The sequence below is a fragment of the Megalops cyprinoides genome, chromosome 23 (assembly GCF_013368585.1).
Source record: "Megalops cyprinoides isolate fMegCyp1 chromosome 23, fMegCyp1.pri, whole genome shotgun sequence".
Classification (NCBI taxonomy): Eukaryota; Metazoa; Chordata; class Actinopteri; order Elopiformes; family Megalopidae; genus Megalops; species Megalops cyprinoides.
Window position 1 is genome coordinate 19059344 of NC_050605.1, and position 22913 is coordinate 19082256.

The following is a 22913-nucleotide window of genomic DNA, read 5'->3' on the forward strand; positions in this document are numbered from 1 at the left end:
TGATGAAATCATCTATAAACAAATACCCTCCTTGTGGGGAAGCAAAAATATAAACCACTCCTTGTAGAGGACAAGAGACAACAGTTGCTCCCCATGCAGGAACTGAGATATTACCACCTTCTTGTAGCAGAGCAGAGATATCAGCACCCACACCTACAGAGTAGCAGAGATACCAGCACCTCCCTATACAGGAGCAGAGATATCAGCACTTCCTTGTAGAGGAGCAGAAATACCAGCACCTCCATATCGAGTAGAAGATATTAGTACCTGCTTGGGAAGGAGCAGAGATATTAGTACCTCCCTCTAGAGGAACAGTATTAGTATCTCCTTATAGAAGAATAGAGATACCAGCACCTCCCTGTGGGGGGCAAAGGTATCAGCATGTCCCTGCAGGGGAGCAGAGATACCAGCACTCCCCAGCTGAGGAGTAGAGATACTAGTGTCTCCAATCTGCCTGGGGAGGAGCAGAGATATCAGCATCTCCCTGTAGTGGAGCAGCATTACCACCTCCTTGCAGAGGAGCAGACACCAGCACCTCTCCTCTCTGTGGAGACTGTCCGCCTTCCTGCAGAGAATCAGAGAGCTCTGTAGCCCGCAGCTGTAACGCGGAGAAGTGGAGCTCAGGGAGCAGTTCAGTTACAATGCTGCGGGCTCCTGACAACAGTAATACAGCTCATAGGCTTCCGCCAGTGATGAAGTCACAAAGCACAGGCTGCCAAGACCGGGCCTGGGAACCAGGCCGACCCACACACACCAGCAGACCACAGAGGGTTAGGAGGGCCCAGCCAGATGTTTTTATTCTGAACAACTCGTAGTGCTTACATTTTCAGATCCTACACATTTTATGCTTCCTGATTTAATCTCTGGGCTAGTTCAGACCCAGCTCTCTGCTCAGGTTTACAGCGGTCTTATATCAGAATCCACAGCTCAATCGAACAGTCCCACCAGTCCACACTCCAATGAGTCTGGTTTTAGAGTCTTTAAATCTCCCTCAGGCCACAACCACACAGATACCAACAGTTTATCTCTTAATACATGTGGTACTTGCCTCCCAAGCTGTGTGCTTTACACTGTAAAGTTCAGTGTAGGAGCTTATTGCAGACAGTGCTGGGACTCAGAGGGACACTGGCACCCAGGAGGTTCCACCTGAATGTACAGAGGCACAGCTTGACCATTCTACATCAACACTACGAGACGCCACGCGCTTCCAGCCCCAAGCCTCCACCGAAAACCGCAGCGGCGAAACCTCCATGAAGTTAATAACTGTAATCGCATTACGCAGCACCACTGAGCTGCCGTAAAGAGGATTCTTTCTGCCCGCTTTTCCCAGCCAAAATAAAGCTGAGAGTGTAAACCCACTCTACCTCCAGGCCTCCCAGAGCTGGGAGAACGGACAACCCCCCGATCCGCACTAAAGCACTGTGGGAGTTTTTCTGCTGGATTTGACGAAGCGTGAATCCTCACCACCACGTGTTGGTCACGTGACCCAAGCAGTCCCACAGTGATCAGCATATTCACTTTAGGGAACTGTCATCAAACTTCAAGCCCAAAATGGTGCTCTAGGCTAGTCCTGCCTAAACACCCTCAACAACACACAGCTCCTCTCTGCATTCATGCTGCAGTAAACTTCCTTCTCCCTCTCTCACCTCCTCTCTCCCTCAGGGGTACAGAGTTTGGAAAACCTTCTCCCTCTCTCGCCTCCTCTCTCCCTCAGGGGTACAGAGTTTGGAAAACCTTCTCCCTCTCTCACCCCGTCTCTCCCTCTGGGGTACAGAGTTTGGTAAACCTTCTCCCTCTCTCACCTCCTCTCTCCCTCAGGGGTACAGAGTTTGGAAAACCTTCTCTGTCTCCCTCTTTCCCCCCTGTGTACCTGTGAGAATCTGTCACTGTGTCACCACTCTGCACTCTACCTCATGGTACCCCCATCAGTGAAGATCGCTTGCTCACTCTCTTTCTCACTTTCTCTCCCTCTCTCACTAACTATGCCTCTCTCTCCCACTGTCTTCTCTCTTGCCATCTCTCTTTCTTTCTCTTTCTCTCACTCTCTCTCTGTCTGTCTCTGTCTGTCTCTCCCTCTCTCTCCCTCTCTTTCTCTGTCTCTCACTCTCTCTCTCTCTTTCTCTCTCTCTCTCTCTCTCACTCTCTCTCTCTTTCTCTCTCTCTCTGTCTCTCTCTTTCTCTGTCTCTCTCTTTCTCTGTCTCTCTCTCTGTCTCTCTCTCTCTCAGACACCGTCACAGGCATGCTGGAATGTCATTACCGTATGTTAGTGAGGGAGGAAAAGCAGGTACCCGCTCTGTGTGTGACAGATGGCCATCCTGCTTAGGAGCCCCATGGATGAGAGGGGACAGGGCGGGCCCGTGCAGCACGAGCAACGTGCCAGGGTGTAATTTAGGACCCTCAGCGCTGTGTAAATTTCCGTCATCTGTGCAGTTGCTCGGGCGATGGGTGTTTTATTGCTGACGAGGTTGGGACGTGTTGCAGTGGCCTGTAAACAAGCAGAGAGCGCTGGAACTCGGCCCGCACAGCTGTGCGGAGCGGCACGCCGGGGGAGGGAGGCGCACGGCGAGGGGTGAGCCCAGCATCGCCACGGTTACCACACCAACAGCCTTACGCCAGGGAGCCGAGGCTAGGGCCTAGCGAATGGGCTTATAACTGTGGCCTGACAACTGCAGGTGATCACACACTCGGCTCAGGTGGAATGCCACCCCCAAACACTCCTGGATATCACTTTTTCGAGCACGCACACATACACACACACACATACACACACACATGCACACACACACACACACACACACACACACACACACACACACACACACACACACACACACTTGTGCATACAGATCAATCCAATCTTTCCTCTTGACTTGCTGTACACAGCACAGGAAGGGCAGAAGGGAAAGTCTGACTCCAGGTTTCTGCTCAAATGAAGTGGAATGAATGGTGCTGAGGAGCAGCCAGTTCTCATACCACTCCGAGGCACCCCAAAAACACCTCACAAACACCCAAAAACACCTCACAAACACCCCAAAAACACCTCACAAACACCCAAAAACACCTCACAAACACACAGACACCCCAAAAACAACTCACAGCCACACAGACACCCCAAAAACACCTCACAAACACACAGACTCCTCAAAACACCTCACAGCCACACAGACACCCCAAAAACAACTCACAGCCACACAGACACCCCAAAACACCTCACAAACACACAGACTCCCCAAAACACCTCACAGCCACACAGACACCCCAAAAACAACTCACAGCCACACAGACACCCCAAAACGCCTCACAGCCACACAGACACCCCAAAACACCTCACAGACACCCCAAAACGCCTCACAGCCACACAGACACCCCAAAACACCTCACAGACACCCCAAAACACCTCACAGCCACACAGACACCCCAAAACACCTCACAGCCACACAGACACCCCAAAACACCTCATAGACACATGGACAACCCAAAGCACCTCAAAGACACACGGATACCCCAAAGCACCTGAAAGACAGATGGACATGCATATGCACACACATAAAGACTCACACACACTCACACACACCTCCACACAAATTTGAAAGCATGTGTACACAAACAAACACACAAGCTAATGCATGTACACATACGCACACACACTCAACCTCAAACACTGTTAGGCTCAAGATTTTGTAGCATTCTACATTCCAGCCATCAAACCCCGGGGTGGGCGTGGGAGGGTACAGAACACCCCCATAACCCCCCCCCAAAGCTTTAAATAATACTGTAAAATGATCCAACGCCTTATGCCATGGCAGACTGCACAGGCAATTACCTAAGACAAATCCCTGCTTTATTACTCTTCTAAAATCAATGATCAAAAGAGCCTTTCCCGCAAAGAGCCGCCTTACAGAAAATGCCAGCCTGGCCCACATGGCTGCAGGCCCTCAGGCCTGCTGTGTCAAAATCCAAGCCAACATCTGGGCCCCCGTGCTGCCACGAACTGGAGTGACCTCATACCAACCGGCCATGGAGACAACCGGACTGAAGGAAGCGACCCACTGGGAAGCAGTAACAGCACTGAAACCGAAGGCAACACTGTAAATAGCCCACTGCTGAAACTGACCTGCCAGTGAATCTGACCCACTGCTGAAACTGACCTGCCAGTGAATCTGACCCACTGCTGAAACTGAGGGCAAACAACTGTAACTGATCCACCGCTAAAACTGAGCGTAGCACTGAGGCTGAGGGCAACACTGTATCCGATCCACCGCTAAAACTGAGCGTAGCACTGAGGCTGAGGGCAACACTGCAACTGATCCACCGCTAAAACTGAGCGTAGCACTGAGGCTGAGGGCAACACTGTATCCGATCCACCGCTAAAACTGAGCGTAGCACTGAGGCTGAGGGCAACACTGCAACTGATCCACCGCTAAAACTGAGCGTAGCACTGAGGCTGAGGGCAACACTGTATCCGATCCACCACTAAAACTGAGCGTAGTGCTGAGGCTGAGGGCAACACTGTATCCGATCCACCGCTAAAACTGAGCGTAGCACTGAGGCTGAGGGCAACACTGTATCCGATCCACCGCTAAAACTGAGCGTAGCACTGAGGCTGAGGGCAACACTGTATCCGATCCACCGCTAAAACTGAGCGTAGCACTGAGGCTGAGGGCAACACTGTATCCGATCCACCGCTAAAACTGAGCGTAGCACTGAGGCTGACCCGTATGAGTTGCTGAGGACCACACAGGGCGTGTGACTCCCACACAGCAGCTCAACGGAAGCGCAGTGCTACAGCACAGACTTCAGTGACCCTTTCACACGGGAGCTGGCCTTCAAAAAGACGGCAGAGGCTTTGAGTTCATAGAGCACCTAGTTTCAAGAAATAGCTGGCATACCAAGAAAGTCCCCTGGACAGGACCAGATTCTTTAAGAAACTGTTTTCCCTGATTATCCAATTTGTTCCACTTTTATAACATTTAGGTATTTCCTTCACTGCCCCCACATCTAGATAAGGGGGGGAGGTCTGCGGTCAATTACCAAGGTAACGCAATGCCCCGATTGAGACAAGCTTGGCTATTTTCACATCAGTTCAGCTCAGATTAACTGGGTTTCTCGAGTTTTCCCTCCATCCCACTCAGAGGGGAACACGCTACACCCATCCCACATGGGAACGTTTTAGCACTAACATACAAAACACACGCTTCAGCAAACAACCTCTATCGACCCCCGAACCGCGCTGCAATCCGCAAGCTGGATGCTGTTATCCTCTCAGACACAGAAAGGCCGACAGCTCCGACTTCCTCACAGAGCCACGGCATGCGCACACACCGTCCACCGTAATTGCAGGAATCTACCAGCGCCCTCCAACGCAAGGCTACTGTTACATATGAGTCAGCACAATAACACAATACCACCGCTTTCCTGTTGGGGGATAAAGCTGTTGTTGTGGGTTTTTTTTTTACATAAGTACAGAAGACATTTCAGCTGTGAACGGAATGCAGCATCTTTGGCATTTGGAAGCGGGCTGAAGTTACAGAGACAGAGTGCAGGGAACAGCTGAACCCTTTCTGTGTGAGAAAACTCCACCATGAAAACACACTCATAGACACACACACACTCATATGCACACACAGACACACAGACACAATGACATACACACACAGACAGCTGAACCCTTCCTGAGTGAGAAAACTCCACCGTGAAAACACAATGAATGAAGGAACTTTCCAGGGTGATCGTCTCCTGTCTGAGCGGCATGCCCTTCCAGGGACTGGGGGAGTAAATAACCAAACAAGGCTCAAAGAAAAAGCCAATATTAAAATGCACAATTGCTTTTTTTGGTAGAAGACAGCAAAGATTTACTCCAAAAATAACTTAGTTGCGAAAGTCACCGAGGAAGCAGTGTGTGTGGGGGAGGGGGTCACCATTAACAGAAGGTGTTTTTTGTGCATTTTAAAAGCTCAGAAGACATCAGTCCCCCATTTTGTCTCTGAACATGCAGGCAGCCTGCCCAAAGCAGAAACTGGCCAAAGGCTGCTCCCAGATCACTTCCCAGACCACAATCAACTGTGGAAAATCTGATTCTCATCTAGTCTGATGCAGGAAAAGGTTGGTTCCAATACTAAAACAAGACAACAGACCATAAACAACAGCCTTTTTGCCTAAAACGTCCTAGTTTTAAATGCTGTCAGCTAGGCCTTCCTGTGCTGCTAATATCCTGTGCTTATTCAGTATGTAATTTACAGTATAAAGGTTACACTTTGATGCTGTCTGAGATCCAGTGTAATCAAAGCAGGTTGAAGGCTTTGAAGACTTATTTTCACACCATTCAAATGTACACTAACAGCTTCTTCAAAGACTATGTCCCTGGTAGAGGGGAATCAGAGAGAACCGTATGTGCAGATCTCTCTCTCTCTCTCTCTCTCTCTCTCTCTCTCTCTCTCTCTCTCTCTCTCTCTCTCTCACAGACACACACACACACAGACTCACACACACACATACACATACAGACACACATACACACACACACACACACACACACACAGAGCTGTTCCTGCTGGAGATGCCCCTTCCCTGTGAACTGCCAGTACAATCCTGTGTCCCTGCACAGGGCTGTGCTCTCACCTGTCTCTAATCTGCCTCTTACAGCACCAAAGCAAACACATCTCGGGAAAGACAGTGTAGTGAAAATGTACTGTATCTTTGATGTCCACGTGTCCTTGAGGCTTTGAAGATCTTAAATAGGCTGATATTTTGAAATTATTTCAGGTTTACAAAGCACTCTTCTGCATGACTATGACCAGAAATATTATCTTACAAAGAGAATGAAAAGGCTTGGGTGAGAGATGGGCTGTTCTACACCAGCACACTCACCCACAGACACACACACACACACAGACACACATCACTTACGAGGTAAGCGGCTTGTGGCACAGCACCAGGCCATCGTACACCACGCAGACCCCGAAGACGGTGACTCCGGTCTCCTTCACCAGCATGGCACAGGTCCCCAGGGAGAGGCTGAGCAGCAGGGAGCAGGGTGACCCTGTGGGGGGGGCGCTGTCCCCTGAGCAGCTCCTGTCTACACTCCTGTAACACAGAGGGCATCAGAGTAACACACTTTCTCAATTACACTTCTGTAACAAACTCCCATATACACCCTTGTATTAAACTGGAGAGAGCCAAACTAAACAAACACTAACATAAAATCAACCCCCCAACACACACATACACACACACGCACACACACACAGCAGAGTAAAACAGTCCAGTGTGGTTGTTCACCGTGCCAAGTGCTGCAGCGGGAAATAAGGAAATAACACTGGCTCAGAGACAGAGCAAAGTCAACCTCTCATTCTGCTTTTGTTCTGAACGCACCAGCACCACCGCTATAACTGCCTCCCGCATTTAACAAACGGACAGAGTGCCATTATTATCCTACTTGTGTCTCTGTTTATATACAGTGTATCCGCATGAAAATGTTCTCTGTAATCCTGTTACACAAAGGCAGTAGAGGCAGAGCGGTGGAGACTCATCCAGGCGAGCAGCGATGTGACCGTTCAGAGGGGACATCACGTCCCACGCAGCGGAGCCGGGGGGGACAGGGGAACGGGCGAGCACTTACCTAATATAGGAGAGAAACGTCAGGAGGAACAACATGCAGGCCAGGACGTCTGCTCGGCCCACGATCCCCGACACCTGTCGAACACAAGAGCACACGACAGCCTCGGACACGCGTTCACAGCAGTGCGTACAGCTCGGAGGGCACTGTGCTTCAGGTGCATTACATTACATTACTGTCCTTTAGCAGACGGTCATATCCAGAGTGACTTACATATGAGAAAATTTCTACATGTTGTCCATTTACACAGCTGGATATTTACTGAAGCAATTGTGGGTAAAGTACCTTGCCCAAGGGTACAGCAGCAGTGCCCCAGTGGAGAATCGAAACGGCAACCTCTTGGTTACAAGCCCTGCTCCTTAACCACTATGCTACGCTGCCACCCCATAGGTGGAGACAGAAAGTTCCGGAAGTCTCAGGGCTGTTACGGGTCTGTCTGGAAGGGACTGTGTTGGGGGCAGGAGACTCAGGATGTGCAGGACGTGGGCAGTAATTCAGCAAGGGGACTTAGACTGACAGCAGGGTGGTAAACATGTCACTTCCCTGACAGAGGCGGGGATATACTGCAACGGGAGAGTGAGGGAATGAGAGTCTGGGCCACAGGGCCGGTATAAATTTGAGATCTCTGTCGCTCCTCCAGGCCATAAATCCCGGGCGGTGATGACAGTCATCATCCTCATGCCCCTGGACCCGAGAGGCTTGTGACAAAGGTGGCTCTGACGTCCACGCTGTCCCTCAGTATGTGTGGGGAGGCAGTGTGCTGAAGTGGTAAGGAGCAGGGCTCGTAAACAAAAGGTTGCCGGTTTGATTCCCCATTGGGGCACTGCTGCTGCACCCTTGGGCAAGGTGCGTAACCCACAATTGCCTCAGTAAATATCAAGCTGCATAAATGGGTATCATGTAAAAACTGAAATCTGTGTAAGATCGTTTGATGAATGACAATAATGTAATGTGGGGGGGGTAGGGAGAGTCAGTCTCTGACGGGCAGAGCTGTCCTGGTTATTATCAGCACTCCATTAGAGCAGCTGACCTCGACTCGATGACCTCTCTATTTCTACTTTCTGGTTCTCTATGAAAGTGGTAAAACGGACAACCCCGTGAGACCCGCCATTTACAAGGCAGTGAGGTCAAGTCAGCTTGAGTGAGTGCCCTTCTTCAGGCAGTGAGGAGGAGCCAGGCTGAGTGAGTGTCCTCGGTCAGGCAGTGAGGCTGGAGCCAGGCGGAGTGAGCGGCCTGGGTCAATGTGGCACACCTTCCTTATGAGAGGGAAGACAGCAGAGTGCCTTTCAGCTGGTCTGTCTACATAAGAGAGAGGTTCCCACAACGCAGCTCCTCCACCTCTACATCTGTTACCATAGCATCCTGTAAGTCAGGCTGATGCGCTGTAAGATTCAAAGGAATTATTAATAATCCTAAAGGAAAGTGTGTGCGATGAAAAGCCATCACAACTTTAGCATCTCAGCCTTTGTTTTTCCGCAGAGAAAGGATGGTGAGAAAAGTAATTTGTCAGCCGTGCAGGGTGCTGCCACAGTAAGCGAGAGCAGTTCAGGGGGATATTTTATTCATGAGGCAGTGGAAAAGATCCTTCATCGCGTCCTCTCCTTTATTTCCTCTCCCTCTCTTCTCTCCTCTCTTCTCTTCACTCTCATTCTCCCATCCTTTCATCTCTCCTTTCCCCCTCTCCTCTCCTCTTCCACTCTCTCCACTTCATCCCTACTTCTCTCCTTCACTACATCACCTCTTTCCTTCTCTCCTCACACACACACACACGGATACAAACATAGACAGATGTCAGATCCCAAACTCTTAATGCCTGACACTACACATAATACACAAGGAGCAGAAGGAACACACATATGCACACAAACACACACACACACATGTGCACATACATATGGATACACACGTGTAGACACACACATACATACACATACACACACGCATGTGCACACAGATGTCAGCAATCTCCAACTCTTGACACCTGATACTGCAATACAATACACAAGGGGCTGTAAGAACACATATATATGCACACACACGCGCGCACACACACATACACACAGAGGTGCTGAAAGGGTTACACCCAGCCGAACACCCCCCGGCCCTCCTTCCTCCCCTCCCCCAGCCCTCTCGGTTCCCCCTCCAGGGGCTCGGCAGGGCAGCTGCTTCTAATAGAAGGTGCCTGAAAACACGCCCCACTTTCTACATCTCTTTCACCCCTGCGCCGCTTTGTCATTACTGACATTCCAGCCTGCTGTGGGCTGTTTGTGGAGGGGGCACAGAGGGGGACAGGGGCGGCAGGGTGGAGCGCTGCACCTCTCTCTGGAGATTTCGGGAACTCCTCGCCTCACCTCCTGCCTCTCCCTTAGGGGGACACACCCCCCCCCCCTCCCCCACGTTCTGAGCACCGCCTGCTCCAGGTCTTCCACAGCAACGCTGCTCAGGATCGGACGCACTCTGGAACCCCCTGGCTCCGATGTGTGCTGAATATTACGCAGACTGGTTTTGTTCTCTGCCAGCAGTGTAATTACACTATTTTACATTATTGTTATTTAGCAGACGCTCTTACCCAGAGCGGCTTACATCGGTTACAGTTTTTTACAATGTTATCCATTTATACAGCTGGATATTTACTGAGGCAATTGTGGGTTAAGTACCTTGCTCAAGGGTACAGCAGCAGCACCCCAGTGGGGAATCGAACCAGCTCTCGGTTACAAGTCCTGCTCCTTAACCACTGTGCTACACTGCTGCCCAATTATTATACATTAAGCCCCCCCCCCCCCCCACCCCCCGGGGCTCCTCCACTCTAACATACTGTACTGTTCAAACGAAAGGGATGCAGAGGGTTCTCTCTTTTGGGAATGCCATGACATCATCCTCCAGGAATCCCGGAGACATCACGGCCATTCCCCGTGCCCCGGGGCGCAGAGGCCAAACTGTCAGAAATAAATACAGCAGAGCTCAGCAAACAGCAGAGCGTGGAGACCACACACAGACGGCACGCCCATTTCTGCCATCCAATCAGAGGGCTCCCCCAGCACTGGAAGGATGTGATCTCAGTCACCCTAACCTCTCTAACACTCCGAGCCCAAACCGCTCACCGTAAAAAAAAAAGTGGTGCAAGTCGCATTGGATAAAAGTGCTCCGCCAAATAAATGAATGTAATGTAAATGTAAATGCTGTCAGACTGACATCAACACGGCCCTTCATTAAGGCGACGGAAACAGACAGTTTCCAGGGCACCAGCAACAGAACTGAGTCCATGTGAAGCTAAGGGGACAACGCTGCCCACAGCACCACCCCCAAATTCTGCCCGCAGCGCTGACTGTGCTGCCATAATAGCGAGGGAACTGCTCTGATGCAAGCAGTCTCTCACCCTCATAGGAATGGTCAGGTGACACTGCTCTCCATCTGGCTGGCACACAGTTAATAAGCACAGGACACTCCTCACACCCAGACAGGGGGAGGGGCGGATGGTGAAAGCTGTATATACGTCAATTCAGATCCAAAACCTGCCCTGCCTTGCTAGTGCTCATTATCCATTACTTTACATTACTGACATTTAGTAGACACTCTTATCCAGAGCAACTGGCAATTGTGGGTTAAGTACCTTGCCTGACTGTTCAACAGCAGTGCTCTGGGGGGAATCAAACCAGCAACCAACACAATACCGATTGCATGGCCTCCACTGGAGCCCTGTCTCTTTGAATTACAGCTCTGTGCCACTGATGCGTTTCCAATTTCCTGTAATGATGCAATTACCTGGGACAGAGGAACCCGTGACACCGTCCATCACTTGGACAAAAGGGACGGCGTCACATTCCGTCACATCACCAGGTCGAACAGCCTGTCCCCGTCAGGGGAAGCAGACTCCCGAAGGAGCAGCCAAGGCGACGTGGCCTACAATGCTGAGCGCTCTCCGTCACCAGCAGACAGCTACAGCCTCCCCTGGCAACCCCTAAAACCCCGCAGAGGCAGGAAAGGAGCGGCAGACCTGTCAGAGTCTACGAGCTCGATCTCTCTGCCCGCCTATCCTCTGATGTCACTCATTTGGCCACCGATACCCCAAACCCGATGCCCTGTCCCCTCTCCTGGGGCGTGAGGTACGTGCCGAAACGCTGATGGAGGACGCATTCAAACCCGCACAGAGTGTTACACATCATCCCATCCATGAGCACCTCATTCTGCATACGGTCTCAAAGCCAGCTTCAGGAACATCTGTAAACAGGCCTGCCTGCCGTGGAGACGCGCTCCGTAATTGCAGTGTTTTCGGTTAAATCTGATAATCAGTAAATCTCCCACTGCACAGCCTGCTGTCACACTCTACTCCACTTCAGACTGCTGTCAGACGTCTTACACAAACCCTGGGGGCTAATTATAGCCACACACACACACACACACACACACAAACAAACACCAATGCATACACGCACCACTACAAAAACACACATACACACACACTCCAATGCAAGAATGTACATACACAAACACGCCACTGCAAAAACACACATACAACATAAACACACATATATGGACAAGGACACAGACACACATATGCATAACAACATAAAAACACACACACACACAAATGTACACACACTTGAGTACACATACACACAGATACAAACGCACACAGACACACACTGTGAAAGAGCAGAAAGTAAAGCTGAAAAGCTTAATGTAAGAAATGACTGAAACCCTCTGAAAAGCTGCACACAGACGGTACCACAGACCCCTGTCCTGGTGCGTCTGGCAGTGTGTCAGTAGGAGCCTGGGAGAGATGCCTGCTCTAAGTGTCTCTAACCCGGCCACCTGGCCAGCTGGTTCCGCACTCTGGTGGCATGGTGATGATGTCACCTGCTCACTCTGAGGTGTCACATGCTGGCACGGGGACAGAACAGAGACAGCTCAGGTGCCACCTTTCCTCACAGCCTAACTGTGCGCTGTGCAGATGGTGGGGGGGGGGGGGGGGCATTCATTGCTTACTCCTGACGCTATAGAAGCGCACAACTAACACAGTTAGCCTGAGGGCAGGAGTGAGTCAGATGGTGGGAGGATGGGCTGTCTGTGTAAACTGATGTTCCTTCCCTCTCTCTCCCCAAACTGTGTTTCCATTAGGGTAGGGCCAGGGTCATAGGCCATAGCCAGGCAGCAGTTCTGAGGTGTGTGTGTGTGTGTGTGTGTGTGTGTGTGCGTGTGTGTGTGTGTGTGTTGGGGGGGAATTACTTCATTAAGAACACAAATGAGCCAGGGGTAAACACACTGGCTTATACCAGTGTGTATATATATATATATCTATATTGCTTACATCAGTGTGTATGGTGTTCTGAAATAATCATGATTCTGATAAATAAGCCTCCATTTAGCCACTAATTGATTTAAGGTAAACAAATAATTAAATAAATGGATGTTTCTTAATGTATACAATGTACTGTGTGCGTTTGGAGCTTCCCTGGTAGAGGTTATCTGCAGTAATGTAGCCTGACATATGCATTTTACATTACTGTCATTTAGCAGATGCTCTCATCAAGAGCTGGATATCTACCGAGGCAACTGTGGGTTACAAACCTTGCCCAAGGGTGCAGCTGCAGCACCCTAGCAGGGAATCGAAGCAGCAACCTTTCGGTTGCGAGCCACGCCCGACTGCTGCACTCTGAACTCACCGCCTCTGTGTGGATGGGGTGGACGGCGAAGAGCAGCGCCGAGAGGAAGGCCAGCCGGCTGTCCTCGAACACGGCCCTCTCACAGGTGTACATGAGCAGGGACGTCACAGCACAGTGCAGGCACACGTTCACCATGTGGAAGTACAGCGGCGTCATCCCACCCAGCAAAATGTTCAACCTGATGGGAGAGAGGGGGGGAGAGAGGAGAGAGGGAAGGAGAGAGAGAGAGAGAGAGGGAAAGGGAGAGAGAGAGGGAGATGAAGAGGGAGAGAGGGAAAGGGAGAGAGAGAGGGAAGAAGAGAGAGGGAAGGAGAGAGAGAGAGAAAGAGGGAAAGGGAGAGAGAGAAGGATAGAGGGAAAGAGAGAGAGAGAGGGGGATGAAGAGGGAGAGAGGGAAAGGGAGAGAGAGGGAGAAAGAGAGAGGGAAGGGGAGAGAGAGAGGGAGAGAGGGGGAGAAAAGTACAGAGGGAGAGACAGAGACAGAGGAAAAAGAGAAAAAGAGGGAGAGAGGGAAGAGATAGAAGATAACAGGGGAGAGAGATTGGGAAGAAAGAAACAGAAGGAACCTGTTTTAATCATCTACGGTCACTGAATGTGTCGTTATTAACATTACCGTTAGAAGCGCTGTTCTATTCGACTGGTCACATGAGCCAATATGCTGAGCAGAGGGACCTCATTAAAGAGATTGAGGCTGAAAGGGAACTTATTACAGGGGTAGGACGGTTCATTCTGATACCTTCTGTTAAGGATATTACAAAAAGAACAAAGCACCACTTAGGCTGAGAAGAGTAAAATGCTTTGAGTTCAAGTGATGGTGGAGAATGCAATCACATACATTTACCTGGAACATACAGTATCTGGGCTTGCAATCTTCGCATGTTATTTCACATATCAATTTAACATTTGAAATTCCAGGGGGCTTCAGTACACAGATGCTATTGCTCCAAGATGAATCACATTACATTATTGGCATTTAGCAGATGCTCTCACCCAGAGTGACTCACACAGGTTACAGTTTTTTTAACCATGTTACACATTTATACAGCTGGATATTTACTGAGGTAATTGTAAGTTAAGTATCTTGCCCGAGGGTTGTGCCTCTCAGTTATGAGCCCTGCTCCTTACCACTATGCCACACTGCCGAATTACATTCAGATCACTTTGATTGGCTAACAGGGTAAGGGTAACAAAATCATTACTGACTGACACTCTCAGCTCCCAACACCATACAACTGAATAGACAGACACTGTTCAGATTGCAGGAGCCTCTGAGTGCCTGGCAGGAAATGCCTGTTTGGCTGGGCTCCGGAACTCACCAGAGCTGGGTGGAGGCCCTTCCATGGGCTTTTCTCAGACGAGCTCACCGCGACGTAACGTCTGCTCCCTCCACTCTCATACCACCCCCCCCCCCCCCCCCACCCTCCCACTCCTGTTCCTTTCCAGGTCTCCACACCAAGTTACAGCACCATGTCTAATGTGTCCTCACCCCGTCTCTCCCGACGTATGGGCGCCCGCAGTAGAACAGCAGGGAGGGGGGCAAGGCAGAGAGGAAGCGGCAGGCGCTCAGACGCACTTTAGAGTTTATAACGGGAGTAAACAGCACCGGCGGGGAGGACCAGAATAACTCACTTATTTATGACCCAGACCCACAGTGTGGCTGGACGGGACCGCAGCCTACAGCTGCAGCACTCGATTCTGAAGCCTTCAGCGTTGGCCAGCTAAGCTGATTCTCTCGCTAACGGTCGTTACATCACAGGGTTCCCTTAGCCCGGCGAGAGCTGGAAAAACACAGAACGAGCAAACAGAGCAACGCTCGAGTAAGGAGAAGCGCAAACACGCGGAAAATTGGGCCTAACTAAGTCCAAACCGCCTAGTGTGTCAGCGTGTTTCTCCCGAATGCTTAATGCCTGAGACAGAATTAAAGCATTTTACATCTGGCTTCTGCAATTTGGGGGTCTTTTCAGATAAGGTGCTGCTCAAATGGATACGAAGGGTGAACTCAAACAGGCCCTGAGGCTCTGAATCACAGCTGAGTTTGGAAGAAATGCCTGGCCGCATAAACAGATTCTGTAATGACCTAGTGTTTTTCACTATCATGAAATATTGAACATATTTTAATGATGCATTTAATTAAAGAGTCTATTTCAAAGGGGCATGTTTTTTTTTCCTTTTCCCAAACCAGCTGCCAGGCATGAGAATTGATCCGCCTGATATTGAGAAATTTTGCAATGCAATATTAATTATGACAGGTAATGAGCAGTCTTTTTTCAGAGGCATACAAGAACGATACACACAGAGGCCTTTTATACGCATTGATCACTTTCACACTGGAATTCAGTCCATGAACTGCACCGGAAGAAATCCCCGAGTCCAGTTTTAAATTCAAGGTCAATGGTTCCCAACCAACATATTTCTATGAGTGATGGTTCAGAGCGCTCCCTCTGAAAGGATATTAACCACAGGAAATGTGTGCTTGTGAGATCTGGAGATTAGGGGCCATGCATCTATTCCCACCAGGAATATACATCTCCATCTAACACAGGGTCCAAGGTTAGCCCCTCCCACTGTGTGTCCCTCTTGTGTAGGGGTGCAGGGCCCGTGTTCCCATACACAGCGAGCCAACCTGCTCGGTGGGTGGCCTTTTTTAAGATGTGGGTTAAGGGGACGATGTCACAGGAATGTGCAGTGATGGCAACGCAGTGTCCTGGTGTTTTCTCTGATTGTCTACTTCAGCGATAAGCCCTTTCGACCTGATGAAGTGATCTCTCTCTCTCTCTCTTTCTCTATCTCTCTGTCTTTCTCACTATTTAATTCAATTGGCTTTATTGGCAAGACGAGTATACAACTAGGCTGTATTGCGAAAGCACGTGGTGAAAGTGGACTATTAAATTAAAATAAATGAATATTTAATAAATAATAATGATAAAATGAAGTACCCACAGCCCATTAATAAAATAGGCATTCATTGTTAATGTCTTGTATCACTAATTACCTCATAGATTGTATCAAGTGGCAATATGCTGTGCTTCTCTCTCTCTCTCACTCATTCTCTTTCTCTTCACAAAGCCCCACCACGCCGCTTTCTCGCCTCTCATTCTCTCTCTCTTTCTTCCTTTCCTCCTCTCTCTCAGTAATGTCAGTTTCTCTGCTCTGCTGTAAATCTCCTCAGCGCTGCTGTGGAGGGTACAGCACTGCAGGGGCTGCGTGTGTCCTCTCACCCTGAGGGAGTTTCAGTCAGAGACACACCAAGGTTAGCACCAGTGACTCCAATATCAACTGCCACTAACAGACAGACAATCTCAACCACAGCAATGCAACAGGGAAAGACTCCTGAGCACAGATGAGAGTCAACATTTTAACATAAACTACTTTTAAAGTAATCCATCAAGCTGATGCTACAAACTGGTTGAACAAGTTGGAGAACTGTACAAAAAACAACTTTGCCGAAACTGCCGTTTCACTGCTGTTTCACTCTTGTGTCCAGCCAAACAGGGACATTATTTAATCAGGTAGCCACTAATTCCACCTTCTGTGGACCAGCTCAAGAGAGGGGCAGGTCTCCTGCTCGGCCCCTTACAGGAGTCCCACACTCAAGCCACTGTAATAGGCTCCCCCATACTGGCCTTTTTGCTCCAGGACTGACTGTCCTGCCTGTGCCTCTGAAGAACAGCGGGTCTGAATCTGGCTGGGAATGCCTAGCTGTGTCATGATCCTCTCTGCACACCAACCCTGACTTCTCACACAGAGCTTCACGAGCAACAGTTAGTTCCAATGTATTGTTCCAATGTATTGTTCCTATTGATCAGCTTGCGTGACAAAGTTGACAGTTGTGACAGTTTTCAACAATATACCACGGTAAATGGAGTTTTTGTACATGGTTTTAATACCATTGAGCAGTGAAGAAAATAAACGTTGTGAATAATCCATTCCGCTAAGAGCAACATTAAAGCACCAAAGATGGAAACGTTTACCATCACTTTCAAGAAGTAAGTTGTTTTTACAGAAAGCCAGCAACCAAACTCTACTGTGTGATGTCAATAGCCTCAAAACCCAGCTTGTTAGCTAGCTCGTTCATTGGCCAGCTAGCAAATCCTGCAGCACCATTTAGATGATGTTAGGACAGTTATTATAAGTATCCCAACAAGCTAGGCAGTAGGCATTACTTTCATTGGTGGTTTCATGTAATCAATACAACTTGTTAATATCAGTCTCTCTTCTTATGAAATAGATATGACACTCAAACTCATAGTACATCATGAAGATTGCCATGGCGAAGGGTTTGATAAAAAAAATAATAAGAAAACTTGTTAAATCATATTATGTTTTGTTTTCCTATCAGCATTATTTGTCTGGGAATATTGTTTCAAAATAATTTTGTAATTTTTTAATTTTTTTTAAAAATTCAAAAAAAAAAAAAAAAACTGCAGTGGAGCATAGACTGACTTGCTAGAGGTCAAAGGGCACTTTTATGTGAATAACTTACAGAGGAAAATGTGCATTCAAATACCAGCTGGCCCTGTGTTAGCTTCCTGTACCAACTATGTATAATGTGATGTGCAATATTAGAGCGTGTCGGTAAAAAACCATTTATAGTCTACCGAGGTGAGACGTGTCAGTCACACCTCAGTGACTCACTCTCCAGCTGACTGATCTGGGCTAATGGCAGCAGTTCGCTTGCCTCTGCTCGAGGAAGAGGTGTGTGTGTGTGTGTGTGTGTGTGTGAATCATAAATAGAGGGGAAGTGTGTGTGTGCATAAGGACAAGTGTATGCAAGGAAAAGGGATAGAGGGGGAGTGTGTGTCTGTCAGCAAGAGAAACAGAGAGAGTTGTGTGTGTGCGTGTGTGTGTGTGTGTGTGTGTGTGTGTGTATAATAGGAAAAAAGACAGTGAAAGAAAGCGAGAGAAGAGAAGGATCTAGTGGAATACCTATCATCTTCTTCGAGGCCATTTCAACAACATGACATTTACAGATATGGGAACTACATGTATGAGGTGTGCCAACACTGACACGGGAGAAGAAAACGGTACAAGTTCTTACTTTCTTCCTTGATACGGTTCAAAATCATTTTCTTCTGCAGCTGACAAGCCCTACCTTGACATAGCCGGCTTGTCATGTTTCTTAATGTCAATGTCTGGACACAGACCTACACAACACAGACATCGCTCTTCATCTCGGCGATGAAAAAATGTAACGGCATTTCGTTAGAATTCCTCCTCTGCCTGCTCTGGAACGGACTGCATCTCTCAGTCTCTCCGTCTAGTTTTCGGAGCGACAGCCAAACCGTTTTAATACGTCCAGAATGAAAGCACCGATAAATCTTGCCACGGGGCTCAAAGTGTTTTTACCACATCAGTCACCGACCAATTTCTTAATTAGACGGGTGGAAGAGGAGCCTAACAGTTAACGATTGAGCTTGACCGAGCAAGGACACCTGACCCACGTGCTCACAGAGATGCGTCCGCAATCTCTTTGTAAAATACTGCCTTACGGAACAGCTGCCTCGGTTCGCCAACACTCTCTGTACATATTGTTGCATTTACATTTATATTTACATTTACATTCATTTATTTAGCAGACGCTTTTATCCAAAGCAACGTACAAAAGTGCATACAGTAAGTATAGCGACACTACGGGGACAGGATGTGTACAGTTCCACAATGAGACAGTAGTTCTCAGCTGATTATTGCATAAAAAAACTCAAGGTTTTCTACACTGAGCACGTCATTACATTATGTCTAAGGGCATGACTCATAGCACTTGTCAACCAGTGGAGCTCTACACAAATTGACTGTTAATTGCGCTTTTAAATCTTTTTTTTAACCTCTACCCGTGCTAGAGCAGTACTTGCTTTGAAAATGGTCACAGTTATAAATGTAAGCTACTGTAGGCTATATCACAAACATATACAGTGTACATAGCGCTCAGAACTACCGCTCCGTGCGCGCGGCACAGCAGGCGCGCACCACCGAGTGTCGAAGGCGTATCAAAAGTAATAATAATGTGCGTGTAATAATAATGGACCCAAGCCGGACACACGAACGTCGCACAATACTCCAAACCGGTCTACTGTCATCCCCTGAAATCGACTGTCATGCAGAATTGCAACGTCCATTACGTCTGAGACTTCACAGTAATTATCACCATTTCAGAATCAACAACCATGTATTTTTGCAATTACTCGTTTGACATCGCAAGAACTAATATTCCCCTGACAAATTTCGACTATCTATAAAAGCAAGGAGGTGTACTGTGTACAGGTATATAAACTTCCTTGGCAGGAGCAGACGCTGTTAAAATTTTTTAAATTAGGAATAATTCGCATACAAAATCGATAAATCATTTGGGTCATATGAGCTGTAAGCACTTGACCTTTGGATGAAACTTGTTTTATATTTTTAGTAGCTGTTACTTCAAATGTGAAAGTTTTATTCATTGAGAGAAAGCCGTCGGATCGATGAATCGCGCATACTGGTAAGGCAGCGCTCGCCTCACACTTGCAAATAAACGCTTTTCCGATACCTAATGGTTGTAATATGATCATCGTAAAATCATTGATATGCATGTAAACATCTTTCATTTGCCTTCAAAGCAGATTCTTCACCTGGGAAAGGTAAAGAAAACTCCAAAAGAACTCCATCTAGTCCACATCAATCAGCGCTTTCCAAACTGAAAACAAGCAAGCGCTAAATAAGCGAAGGCTTTTCCAAACCCTTTTCACGGCTATTCTCATCCATCTTCTATGTAATTTTCCATTTTTCTCAACTGCAATACTCGAATATACCGCGAGCCATTCTTTTCCTATGTTTTTACAAGTTACAGGTGAAGGTATCGAGTTAACTTTTCTGATTTCACGTCTCATGGAAAGTCTATTCGCCAGCAGCGCAGTTAGTCTAACGTTAGATGTATATGATTAAATAGAATACATAATTATCTGGAGTCGACAGGGAACTACAGCATCTAGATATTCACAGCACTTCACCACACCGCTCATCTCGTTCGCAGCAATCCAGATGCGCACGATTAAATTGCAGATACTAGAGAACAGCGCTAGGCAACTCTGCGTCTCGCAAGCAGTTAGTTAAAAAACCGAGCGGACTTACTTGAACGTGAGGATGCAAAGCGGTCTGTAGGACTTATGGCTTGTGTTATCCGCCATCCTTTTCCCCCAGAAATCATTGAAAAAGATGTTTTGCAAGCTGGAGCCTGGTCTGACATCTGGGTTGTTAAGGATAGCCCACACATCATCGTGCACGAACTCCCCACGTAGAGAGTTACTGTAGCACAGCGTGCAGACCAGAACCAAGACAACGTAGCAAAAAACTCTTCTCCCCGGACCGACGAGGACGGAGAGACACAACGGCGAGGATATCTTCTCTCGACTGTGCGCTGTCATGTTGCCCCTTGGCTCGCATGCTGGTTGCATTTATTAAAAATCCCAGATGCGTGGAATACCATGTCTCCACCAGACTCGCAGGCAGGCGACTACGAGAAACACAGCAAAGCAGCAACAGAACTAGCCATGCAACCGCCTCCCTGCGCATGCGCCTTGGCTGCAGCGATATTTTCATCACCTCCACCTGAACTAGAAAAACTAATAAACCCGAAGGTTAATTGAGCAGATGTTCAGCTGTAGTGGCGCGGATGTTTATTTTAAGACGGAACAAACAATAAACGCACCTAATCAAGAGTTATTATAGTTGCACACGGACACAGAAGTCGCGCTGTAGTTAGCGAAATTGTGAAGTAATTGGTATAGTGAATGAAGGGAGGGGAACTGGATTTTGATTGACCTCCTGAGTGACAGTTCAGTATGATAATCCCCAGCAAATGAGAGGCGTGGGGAGAAGAAATACGAAAACGAACGGGCTTGCATTAATCAGTTACTAACATGCCAACAGTAGGCGAATGTATGGCAATAATTAATTATCATTATGAATAAAATTACAAGAGAACCAAGTGTTTTCTCAAAAGCCATCAACAATACTTACAGTTACAGTTGACATACATTTATGCAATGTCAATGGTAAAATGGGTCTGATGGTACTGCAAGAAAAGCTGTAGGTTAGGCGGTTTCTTGACTCATTCCAAACATCACTAAATGACGACAGCGTGTATGAAACACTGTCAAGCATCAACAGAGGAACAGATTAAAGCTTTAAATGATAAATGTTATACTATTTAGATTCGGATTTTAGGAAGTAATAATGATAATCAATGAAGATGACATATCCATACTCGATTGCTAGGCAACTTTATATTTTTGTACATGATAGAACAATAAAACAGACGATTATCAATAAAAGCTACACAGTTTGCCCTGAGAAACGTAACATAGCCTAGATAAAAGCAAGAATACGAAATTCCTCGCGTTTAAAAGGTTACGACCGCTGAATCAAATGAGTAATGACTACAGTCCTCTAATGTTTCGCGACAATCTACGATGTCCAACGGATATCTTTGCTTTTCAAGCAGCAATCTACTATATTGAAATTTTAATCGTTTTTAGCGTGGTGCGGCATTTATCTACTAAGCATTTATCATCATTATGGTTATTCATTATTCATATTTATATTGATGGCAGGAGGGCGGCCAACGGGCGCTGTTTCTCTGATTATAATTGGTACAGGGCAATTACGCTTTTCAAGGTTGCTGGAGCCAACCAATAGCAAAGCAAACGGACACGGCCCTGCGCAGGCGAGGTATTATGTCGTATTAATTTACTGCATTAGTTAAGAGCACAGATATCCAACTGGGTCCACACAAAATGGCTCGCTCTATATGAATTCAAGCACATAAACAGGTAGGGGTACAAACATCTTGGCCCTGATCAATGCCCCCAAACAGACCCTTCTACAAAACAAGCCCAAAACGCAGTTTTAAAACCCTTTTAGTTGACGTCTTTGCTGCTGTTCTACGTTCTCAGCTCCCAAACAGACTCACTGACTCTATAACAAAAATTTGTCTTGATGTTGCAAAAAAAAAAAAAAAAAAAAAAACACTTACAGAGATGCAAAGGGAGGCTGGGTCCTCAACTCCAATCTGCTCACATAGGTTCAGATAGCACCAGTTCACGCCACCTGAAGATGACAGCGAGAACAGCCTGTGCAGGTCTAGATATGGAGCAGAACAAACTCTCTACAGGCTTCATAGATCCAGTCACTGCATTACCACCATAGCACAAAGTAGATAAAGTCGTATATCTTATATAAGATATATAGATATATAAGATATAAGATAAAGTCTTATATAAGATATAAGACTTTATCTACTTTGTGCTATGGTGGTAATATATTAAATATAAAAGTAAACATATTTACATTTATTCATTTAGCAGACGCTTTTTTCGTTTAGCAGATGCTTTTTATCCAAAGCGACTTACATAGGTTACAGTTCTTTACAATGTTATCTATTTGTACAGCTGGATATTTACTGAGGCAATTGTGGGTTAAGTACCTTGCCCAAGGGTACAGCAGCAGTGTCCCAGTGGGGATTGAACCGGCAACCTTTCGGTTATGAGACCTACTCCTTAACCACTATGCGACACTGCTGCCTTCTTCATAAAAAGACATAACAGTGTGCATTAGTGTTGGGCATGTCATCATTTTAACATGGAAAGCCTCACTCCAAACATGT

The 22913-nt window shown here is 47.5% G+C and overlaps 1 protein-coding gene across 1 annotated transcript in view; it reads right to left on the reverse strand.

Moving 5' to 3' along the window:
* LOC118770503 (protein O-mannosyl-transferase TMTC1-like) overlaps window positions 1-20684 on the reverse strand; it is a 94902-nt gene extending 74218 nt beyond the window's left edge. Inside the window, exons 1-4 of the mRNA XM_036518221.1 lie at window positions 20381-20684; window positions 13280-13457; window positions 7620-7693; window positions 6908-7084 (exon numbers count right to left, since the gene is read on the reverse strand). Coding sequence (XP_036374114.1) covers window positions 6908-7084; window positions 7620-7693; window positions 13280-13457; window positions 20381-20673 — 722 coding nt within the window. The 5' untranslated portion in view covers window positions 20674-20684. The remainder of the gene's footprint in view (window positions 1-6907; window positions 7085-7619; window positions 7694-13279; window positions 13458-20380) is intronic.
* Window positions 20685-22913: the final 2229 nt, after the last annotated feature.